The sequence below is a fragment of the Lycium barbarum genome, chromosome 9 (genome assembly GCF_019175385.1).
Source record: "Lycium barbarum isolate Lr01 chromosome 9, ASM1917538v2, whole genome shotgun sequence".
Taxonomy (NCBI): Eukaryota; Viridiplantae; Streptophyta; class Magnoliopsida; order Solanales; family Solanaceae; genus Lycium; species Lycium barbarum.
In genome coordinates this window covers 33,460,320-33,471,429 of record NC_083345.1, presented here as the reverse complement: position 1 = coordinate 33,471,429, position 11,110 = coordinate 33,460,320, and the positions used below count along the sequence as shown (strand labels likewise).

The 11,110-nt window shown below is 34.5% G+C and overlaps 2 protein-coding genes across 2 annotated transcripts; both read right to left on the bottom strand.

Moving 5' to 3' along the window:
- Nucleotides 1–598: 598 nt before the first annotated feature.
- On the bottom strand, nucleotides 599–3,981 carry LOC132611162 (probable pterin-4-alpha-carbinolamine dehydratase, chloroplastic). The gene is made up of 3 exons (XM_060325566.1): nucleotides 3,540–3,981; nucleotides 1,722–1,917; nucleotides 599–999 (listed from the first exon to the last, which is right to left on the bottom strand). The coding sequence occupies exons 1-3, from the start codon at nucleotides 3,888–3,890 to the stop codon at nucleotides 908–910; spliced, it is 639 nt and encodes a 212-aa protein (XP_060181549.1). The 5' UTR covers nucleotides 3,891–3,981; the 3' UTR covers nucleotides 599–907.
- A 1,767-nt stretch (nucleotides 3,982–5,748) lies between these two features.
- Nucleotides 5,749–10,427, bottom strand: LOC132611161 (metacaspase-1-like). The gene is made up of 5 exons (XM_060325565.1): nucleotides 9,815–10,427; nucleotides 7,192–7,522; nucleotides 6,732–6,852; nucleotides 6,420–6,626; nucleotides 5,749–6,025 (listed from the first exon to the last, which is right to left on the bottom strand). Exons 1-5 carry the CDS (start codon nucleotides 10,188–10,190, stop codon nucleotides 5,966–5,968), a joined length of 1,095 nt encoding a protein of 364 aa, XP_060181548.1. The 5' UTR covers nucleotides 10,191–10,427; the 3' UTR covers nucleotides 5,749–5,965.
- Nucleotides 10,428–11,110: the final 683 nt, after the last annotated feature.

Sequence of the window (11,110 nt, the reverse complement as noted above, 5' to 3'; positions counted from 1 at the left end):
AATGATCATCATTAATTCAACAATTAATGATGGGCATTACATGCACACAACGGGAAAGGCACCAGATAAGACCAAATACCTATAAATAGTACTTTCACTTGTATACCAAGGGCATCGAATACTTATTGAAAAATATATTATTATTGATTACTTTCTGCTTATTATTATCTTCATTCTCTTATGATCAAGTTCTTGTTCATTCTTGGCAAAAGAGAAATTCATTACTACTATTCATCACAATTGGCATAAGTTTACTCTTTCTTTTTATTTATTTATTTATTCTTTATCAACCTTTAATAACTAGCTTGTGTATTTTTAACCATTTTTATCAAAATACTACCAACTGTGGTTAACCTTATTTAACTTTCAATACAAATTTAACTATTTGGGCAAAGTACGATTTTTGACTCAAATACTCTCCCCGGTATATACTTCGTTTTGTCTCTCTATTTTAGTGTATTTATTTTTTCATCTTAAAGAAAAGTCTATTCCTTCGGTCGCAATTTAGGGGTATGATTTTGGTTTGGACACGACTTGATTTTGGTTTGGACACGACTCTCTGAGTAAAAGTCAAAACTTCATTATAATTGAACACAGATTTTCAGATGGAGAACATTACTCCTTTGAAAAGAAGATATGTTTTACTATCTATATTTTTCCATCACATTTCAAGATAAATCTGCTATTAATGCTTCTGCAATTGGTTCCGAGAATTAGATTATGGCAAACCATTATCTCTAATCTCTATTGTAAATGCAGGTAGTATCTTATTAGTTCTAAAGCTTAATACAAAATCAATGCAATAAAATCCTTGTCATTGCTTAGACAAGGTTTTATCGCTGAAAAGAATAAGCGAATGTAATTCTGGAAACTGTAATTGGTGCAGTTCGCAAAGCTATATATCTGATCATGCCCAGACTCGTTTTCTTGGGACAAGGTCTGATGTCTTTATCTGATCAATTTTAGCAGCTACAATGAAATCATTCATGCTCAAACCTCCTGCAATTAAAGTATCACAAATGATCATTAAAGAAGTCCAACACAAGTAAAAGAGACAACAATCATTAACTATGAAAGGGGAATCAGATGTTAAATATTTCCACGAGAAAATCATTATAGTGCAAAGAGATTATCAAAAACACATTGTATTGGTATGTCATAAAATCTATGAAACAGAGTATGTCTGATTATAGACATGAAACATTCAGGTTAAAGGATTTTCTAAACTATTAGCTAGTCGGAAAGTATCATTTCAAAATTCCCACCGACACCACACTTCGGATTTAGTTAATGCGAGGTCAAATAATCCAACTAACCTAAAAACATGGTTACGAAAGGACTAAAATTTGAAGTTTTCACCATAGATCAATTGATTTCCCAGTGTATGAACTACTACCGCTTTTTGAAAACAAAGAGAGTCCCTCCCGGTAAAGTGTAAACTGCCTATTCTAAGGTTCAATTGAAAAACTGCCTTTAATCAAAGGGAAACGCCCTTATACCGAAAAATAAGGCATATATCTGTTTCACAAGGAAAATTATAATTTGCATGCCTAGATGGAGCAAATTCGGTAAGAAACCTAATTCGCCAAGTATTCTTACCCTTTTCTTACTGTAAGTTTGTATTATTATCACTTAAAACACCCTACATGTGAATTTGTAAACAAGATGACTAAAAAAAGGGGGAGGAGGAGGAAGAGGAGCGACTGAGAAAGTGTACTCACCAATGGAAGGAGTCCACAGCTCAGCATGAACTTGATTAGACTGTTCTAATTGATGAAGTGTGGGGAGGTGCCCTGTGCCTTCCAAAACCTTGCCTATTCTATTGATCAGTTCAACCCCACAGTTGAAGTCTCTTAATTTCCATGTACATTGTAGTTTAAGCACCCCATCTTCACGTGATAGTTTCCAGCCAACAACCTGCAGCCATATGGATGAGAGAAGAAACTGAAGAACAAATTGTACGTTATAATTTGCTTGCTTTTCATTTATCCACAACACAGTGTGTGTTCAGGGGCGTATGCAGCTCACAGATAGCAGGTTCCTTTGAACCCGGTACTTTCTATGCGGACTATAAATTTATGTGTAAAAATCCACTAAAATTGCAACAAATACTAGATATGAACCCATAACTTTAAATATAATGGGTTCAATACTAAGAACCTTAAAGATTGCTGTCGGAGTTTCTACCTGTCCAAAGTAGTTCCATTAAAGGGTATTCTGTTAGAAGAAAAATGATGGAGCTTGGGCTCTAGCTTCTTACGTTCTAAAACTTTTCCCATTTCTAGAATTTCCTGGGAGAAATATACCCTAGCCCTAATAAACCCTGGCTAAATGATTCACAATTTGAAGTTCTTCTCGTAAATCTTATAAGTCCCCATCCCTCCAAAATCCTGGCTCTGAAACAAGAAGAAATATACTAGGCTAACATTCTGCTCTCTCAATTGATAGTCACTAATTATTGAAGAGAGTATAACCTTTTGAAATCATTCGAAGAGTTAGCAAGAAATATTCCAGTGAAGAGGTACTTCAACAAGAGGATACTTCACCTGGTTTAACTTACATTACATTTTCTATTTTTACTTCTCAAAATACTCTCCACGAATAGTTTTTATTTTTTACAAAGTAAACAACTTCACAACTTTTTTTTGAACAAAAAATTTCACAACTTCCATCAATTCAAGTCCTTTTAAGTATTCAAATTTTAAAGAGGTATTTCGTGAAATTAACATCCAACCACAGCCTTAAATTCTTTTCCATCATCAATAATGTAATACTACTATATACATATTGGGCCTAGTCAAACAATGAAACGGGAGAAGTAGTACAGTAATATTTAATAGGCATTTGACCATAAATTCCAAATATTTTCACTTTATTTGGAACTTGTTGGAGTTGAAGATGGAGTTGCATTTGGTTATACTTTCTGTAAAGAAGAGAAGAGAACACTTTATTTGGAATTTGTGAAGATTGAGTTGGAAAACATGTTTGGAGCAGTTTTTCAAATTTTGGAATCCAACTCGAAATTGGATTTGAAAATTTTATAACCAAACTCTGATTTTGAAATAAAGTGAAAATTATTCCGAGAAATAGTGAATAATTCTAATGGCCAAACCGCTCCTTATTCTGTCTGGCCAATGTTTTCATCCAATCGACAAACTAACTTCATATAAATCAAGATTAAGAATATACTGACAGCAGGCATAAATACAAGGCATAATACATAATCAGACACCTTAACCTGACCTCAACTGACAACTAAAAGCTCCAACTTTGAGTACATCCCCACTGTATCTAGTGAACGCATGGCCCTGACGTGGCACATAAACTTTGGAGGTCTAGATGATCATTTTGTGAGTTGGAGTGTTTCACTGACACAATGGGGACGAATTTAGATGTCTAGATATGCATTATCAAAGTTAAAGTGTTTAGTTGCCGGTAGAGACCAAGTTTAAGTGTCTATCTACATATTATGCCTAAATACAACGACAGAAACAAAAACATGGTGGAATATATAATTACTAATAATTGGTATAACTGACCTTAAATAGAAGCTGGCGAGCTTCATAATCCGACAAGGGAGTCTGATCAGGAGAGATAACAGTGCATTCTTGCTGAGCAAGTGACAAAGCAGAAGCAGTTGGAATTAGAATTTTGTGCTCCGTGTCTGAAAAACCCAAAACCTTGTTACCAAATTGACTCTCTATTTCCTCTGGAAATGGGTCTCTTGCCCCAAAATCACCCAATGGGTCTGTATTGCAACGTATTATCGTGCTAATTCTTCGAGATTGACTTGTCTTGGGGGTAAGAAAGTTAGCTTTTTGGGATTTGTGTGAAAAGACAGAAGAAACTGAAATAGGTGGAGAAAAACAAAGATGAGTTGTAGTAGCCATTACTGCTTTGCTCTGCTCTTACAATTGCAGATGATAAGAGGATATGGTGGTGGTGGTTTTATCTAGAGTGTTTGAAGGAACCGGTCGGTTCGACAATTAGCATCCGGTTCAGAAAACTTGAAACGGTTTTTCTTTACTTGTGAGTCCAACGTGGCAAATTACTGGCCGTATATCCACATGGACAACCACAGATTTTGTGCTTTTCTTTTGTTCCTTTTTTTTTTTTGTTTAATCCTTATCCTTATCTTCTTATTGGTCCTCGTTGATGCAGAATAAGTATTTGATTTTAATCAATTACAATATTACGAATTTAAATTTAACAAACTTTCTAAGCTTGCATTTGGCCATAGAATTGGTGAAACTTGAAAATAATTTTTTTTAAAGTTGTATTAAGAAAAAATAATTTGAAACTTGAAATTGTATTTGAACATGCCTTTTAATTGGAAAAAAATTGAAGTTGTCTTTAACTTGGATTTCCTTTTCTTCTAAATTCTTTTAAAAATTGATCAAATTACATGAACAGACAATATTTTTTTTCTTCGGAAAAGCTTTCAAAATCTATGGTCAAACAGGAGCCAATAGTGTTACTAGTTGTCCCTTCCCTATTTTCCATTCAAATTGCATTATTATTAATTACACTAATAAAACAGTGAATACTCTATTTTGTATCGGGCAGGGCACAATTTAAATAATGCCAACAAGACATAACTGAGGAGGTGCTTTGTGTGGAAAGACGCATCCTTTATTAGTTCAATCAATATAATAACTGCCAGGATGAAACAAAATGACGAATATTTGGCGCGCTATACTGATTTAACCATTATGTCCAAATCTATGGAGTCTACTCCTTCAACACCGTGTCACCCTGTTAATCCTCTTCAGTTAAGCGGTTTCTTGAGTGGTGACACCATTCAAGTCCAAGGCGACACTGCTAATTTACAGTTCTCTATTCAATTCAACTTTCATCACAAAGAAGATTACTACAATGCTGTTCCTTTTCCCGATTTAAATCCCGCGGAAATTCAAACCCCGTTTGATCCCATGTCTAGTCCATCTTCATACGCGACTCCTGATTCCATTTCAACCCCTGATAATAAGGATCAAGAACACAATTGGACCATCCAAAAGCAACAAGGTAATAATGATAATGGTGAAAGAGGCATCATTGTAACAAGGTTGAGAAGCGGAATTTTGTCTCCTGTGGATTATTCTCCTCGCAGTTATAGGGTGTTCCAAGGCGCTTTGATTCCAAGGAACAGAAATAGGAGGAAAAATAAAGGTAGAGGAGAAGTGGATTTGTTGGAAAGAATTCTTGAACGGCGTAGTTATCCAATTAAGCCCTGCAATTCTTACTCTTTCTTTGTGATGGCAACTTGGGATAAGGTCAAGCATTCTTCATTTGGAGAAACAAGCAAAAGGTTGAGTAAGATATGGACAAAACTCTCTCATGATGAAAAGAAGGTATTTGATCTTTTCTTCTTCTTGTTATGTCCTAAAAAAACGAGCCTTTAAACTTTCTCTGCAGATGGACGTTTGATTATCTTTGTGTTTGTAGGTGTTTCAAGATATGGCTTCCAAAGATGATTTAAGGTACAAGAGGCAATGCATTTTACTGAGAAACGATGCCCAGGAAGAGGCAAGAATCACAAATGATCAGAACACAGATGTGAGTTTGTAAAGAAACGGGATACTGAATAGGAGTAATTCTACTGTTGATGTCTTACATAGTTCATTTACTTAGATTTGCTTTAAATATTTTCGCCCTCTTAAATTACCTGAAGTTAATCTTATGCTTTTATTGAATGGTCTATTGATTTCCTGGGGGCTGTGGAGGAATTATAAAAGAAGAACGTGAAACTGGGAAAGCACAGATGTGAATTTATACTCCAGCAATTTCGATGAAATTCCTACTACAACAATCACAGTTTTACATGAATGATTAACTTATGTGAAATTGAAGAACTTCAGAATCTTAATACTCTACAAGTGCCTTCTAGTAACTGTACAGGAATTCCACATCCAAAGCCATATGAAAAGTTGACAACCATAGCTTGGTACTGTTGCTTGATAAGATACTACAATGAAAATGGTTTGGTATACACATCAAATGGCTCATTGGCTGTCAACTGTGGCTCCTGCAGCAAAAAATGACGACAACAATTTTGACATCAAATATTGATTCCATATAACTAGACACTTATGTTTCAAAGTCTATGATTGGACTGATACTGATGAGAAGAAACAAAGGAGTATTTTTCATTGAAAAATAAAGATTCTTTTTTTGAGAGAGAATGTTTTGAGTAAAAGCTATCAGTCATGCCATTCTTTGCACCATTAGCAATTGGTTACAAATGAACCTATTCTATATCCAGTCCCAACATTCTTCTTAAATTCTTTTTACCTAAAAACACTCTCTTTTTTCTAATTCTGGCACTTAAATCTATTTCTATGATGATCTAAACAGTTGACTTAAACAAACATATTCTGTAAGCAAAAGGTAAACAAACATATTCTGTAAGCAAAAGGTACCTGTCTCATTCCAATGCCAACACTTCCTCCAGTAATCAACATTGCCAGAAGGGATGTCACAATGCCACCCCCTAGACCATTATCAGAACTTCTAATCGAAGATCTCATTGCATTTAGAATACCTCCATACGTAGTTCCTTGTCCATGCTCGATTGCTTGGATGAAGGAAAAGGTCATGGCACCAGTTGAAGTGACCTTGGACAAACTCTGCCATCAATCAGAAGGTTCATATAATTGCCTTAGTTAAATTGATTTAATGGATTAATTTCGATATCCGGAATTCAAAAATTTAGGAAGATGCAGGAATTTTACATCTGTATCAGCAGAGGTTTGATCATCATCACAACCGCTAAAGGATATGACCTCTCCCCCACTTGTTCCTTTCCATGCTCCTGATCGAGGACGATGATCTTCCCATACATAATGTCCAGTCCTGTAACCAAAGGGCATCAAATATGAGATACTAGGTAAAAAAATAGGGCTTTTTTCATTTTTGGTCCGTTGCGAAATTACTTACGGCTGCTAGCCAAAATATCAAAACCTATACTGATTAGGTATATTATAAGTATATTTATTTATATTATATGTATATTTTGTGTATCCAATATGTATATTATTAGTATATTATACTTAATATACATAACCTATACATTTGCTGGCTATTATTCTCTTGAGAGGCCTAAATATGTAATTATCCCATAAATACATTTCTGAAAAGGTCTTAGATTTCACAAACTAGCATTAAGCAGAAAAAGAACGTGGTGCTACAGACCTGTCCATCCTACAAAGAAATGGTAGATCAAGCATAGTACCACTGTGACAAGCATCTATAATAGCGTGAAGCTTAGCCCCACGGGGTAGAGGCCTAACAATTGTTGCATTAATTTCATCATCAACGATCATTCCTTGGGTTTCAAAATCCAAGGGGCAAAGTGTTTCATCGAACCCATCAACTTCATCTCCGGTGTAATTTCTTTGTTGTGAGCCATGACCAGAATAATGAAACACCAGAGAATCCCCTGCCTGACAACCTTGCACAAGCCAGTACATTGCCATTCTTATATTATGTTTTGTTGGAATTCTGTATGGGTCTCTCTCTTCTTCTGAAAGTATTCTTCCACAGGAAAATGGAGATTTCAGAGTTAGGATTAACTAATAGTGAGTTTATCCATATTATATAACATGACAACATGCAATGATATATAATTCAATTAGAAAACTTATTGGCCTATATCCTCACTCCCCATCACATCTCCTCGCAAAAACTTACACAGAATCAAAACTGAAAGAGAAAAAATGGCATAGCCTTTATGAATTATTCCCAAGACACCAAACATGAGAGCGTAAAGTAACACTCAGCCACCTACAAGAATGTACGAAGTCTTCAAGATTTTAGAACACGGAAAGGTAGGAGACTTCTATTTCAAGGTTGTTCTTTATATACTAATAAACTTCTGTTACTCTTTTGGGAAGCCTGTACAATGTTTTCAGATGATGAAGTAATGATGGCAAATGTAATAAGGTCAACTCCATTAATGTTAAGTATACGAGACATCAGCTGCTTGTTCCAGCAGTGTCGTCTCACTTCTCTATTACATCAGCACACTCTTTTGGAGAAAGCTGTGATTGTCACATAAAGGTGTGAAGCAGAAAATAAAGAGCATATTGAGCATTACCTTCTAAGAAATTACTCTCTGTCCCAATTTATGTGGCACCATTTGACTTGGCACGGAGGTTAAGAATGAAAGGAAAACTTTTAAAATATGTGGTTCAAAACAAGTCTTATATGAATGTGTGGCTATAAATCATCTCATAAAGTTAAATTGTTTCTAAATATAGAAAGATGATATTGTTTTTTTTTTGGGACAGACTAAAAAGGAAATGGTGCCACATAAATTGGGATAGAGGGAGTGTTTTGTTAAAGGTTATTCCCTCTGTTTCCTCGTGTTATTCCCTCTTGTCTCCTCTTATGTAATACATTTGATTAATCACAGTTTTAGAAGTTAATTTGACTTTGTCTGACTAAACTGCAGCTAAAAGTTACTCCTAGCTGATAAAGAAAATACCACATTATTGTTTAAATACGATTTGTTATAGAAATTTGAATTCTTGAAACTAGCTTGTAGTAACTACAACATAATATCTAACTATCATACTAGCTTAAACTGAAGAATGGAAACCCAAGATTTGGTTGGTAAGAACACAGTGGTGATGTGTGTCTACAAAAACGAGTAAGAGATTTGATAACACAAAGGACCAAACTAAATAAAAAAATTGATAATGAAGCATACGAAAAGTTCATATGAGAAGAACCAAGAGAAAAGGTTACAGATAAAGTGGTCTAGCTTTTTTTGTAGATAAAGAACTGAAAAATACTTTTCCATTAGTCAGGTCTAAAACACTTGTTTTTACTTTTCTGAAAGATCAAAAGTTCTCGTACAAGGAGAAAAACCAAGGACGATGAAATACGTAGACGATGTTGGTTTGTTTTGATATTTATTAAACATTGCAGTGGTTCGATGGCGGATAGAGAACCTTTTATTTATTTATTACAGTAGGGGAAGGGGAATACAACACGGAGATTCGAAACCTCACTAATAAGGTGAAAGTTCAATTAGTCAATCAACTGAGCTACTAAGATCCCTACTACGAATAGAGAACCTAATTTTGAGTTTGGACTCAATATTTTGAGTTTCTGCAATTACAAGGTCTTTTGTCTGGCACTGGGTACTATTCACTACAAAGCCAACACAAACTATAGTATAATTCAGTAAAATGTAAGAAAGGTAAATTTTCATTTATCGATTTTCTGTCAATTGCGATCGCCCTTCCTCCTGTACTCCAAAATACTCCCTTTGTCCAATTTATGTAGCATCTTTCGGATTTTGAGATTAAAATTTTTTTTTTTTTTTTTTTTTTACCATAATCTTATCATATATTTTTTATATATTTTGAATTATCAATTATTGTGACTTATAGTACTTTTTATGTAGTTTCCAAATATATAAATTGTATTAAAATATTTAAAGATTCCATACCTGAATTCACAATCAAATTTAAATTGTTGACTCTCGAAATTTGAATTGCACCACATAAATTGGACAAAGAAAGTATTGGTTCTCGAACCCGGTTTCTGAAATTTAACTAACAAGATGAAAATTCTCGAATTTCTTATAGCTAGAGGTCATGAAGTGATTAATGTAATTCCTTTGGAAAAAGGGGCACAATGCATTGCAAAATAATTCAAAATTACCTCAAAAACAAGTCAAAGTTAAGTGAATACCAGTTCAAAGATCATAAAAGGGGGAAAATTAAAAGGGACATATTGTCTTCAAATCAAATGCAGTCAAATAGATCAATTGAAAAAGGAAACAAAGATGAAAAGACAATTATACCAGTAAGCATGAGAATGGAGTCTTGAGGAAACTTGAAGCGATTGGTGAGCAAGAACCACATACATTTAGCATCATTAATGCACCCCTTGAGTTCATTCCTGGTGTTCTCATAGGAAATCCCAACAATCACAGCTCTCTTTCGGCCACTGCGCGACGACGACGACGACGACAAACCTGAAGTTGAGTGGTAATTATAAGGAGACAGGGCAGGGGCCGGAGGATAGTAACTGTTGTTGTAAACGGGAGCTGGTGGTGCTGGACTACTGTGAGGGTCTGCGATGAGTGTTATGGCTCGACAGATAGCGCAGCGTATAGACTTTGCTCCCTGTGGGAGTTGTAAGGGTGTGTGGCAGTTGGTACAGTTCACAAGCATCATCCTTCTTTTTCCAACGAGCTAGAAAAAGCCACAAAATTAATACTACTACTTAAACAATGATGATGAGAAATTCGATTAAGATATTGGTGGGTGAAAGAAAAGGCGTCAATTTATATATAGATTAAGAGAAAGTGGAAAGTGGGAGTTGGTAGGAAGGAGAGAATGGAGGAGGAGATCGACGAAGGCTCGCAGGTTGACTTCATGCAGACTGCTGCTTCCCCTGCAGCCTACTCTAATGTCTACTCATAATTTGATAATTAAAAAAATAAAATAAGTTACTCTCTCCTTCACAATTTGTATGTAATATAGTTTGATTAGTCACGGAACAAATTACATATATTTGATATTTATATGGCTGTAAATCATTTCATTAAGGTTAAAAGGAGAAGTTTTAAATTAAATTATTTCTAAATATAGAAATGTATCAGTATTTTTTTATCAAATTAGAAAGGAAAGTGTATCACATAAATTGAGACGGAAGGTACAAATATTATGTAATTTATTAAATTAAATTACGCTAAAAATGTAATTTTCTGTTCACTATTGGCACCCATAACCATCACCCGTGGTCATTACCACCACCATACCGCAATAGTATAAGATTAATTTAGTATTTTGTTGAATTTTATAATTTATGAATTTTTAAACATAGATAAATTTTATGTATTTAGATGTTACAGAAAACACACAGTCTTGATTATTTAGTATTCAGATTTTAATATAATTTCTTAAAGGGAAAATGTTTAATATACCCTCTACTTTAATTTATTGGCTAACTTTGCCCTTCGTTAGTCAAAGTGATCAAATATACCCCTCCGTTAGCCAAAGTGTTCACTTATACCCTTAAGTGAATGGAAATCCTCAATTCAACCACAATTACCCATTTAATTAAAAATACACATGCCTCATATTATAACTCG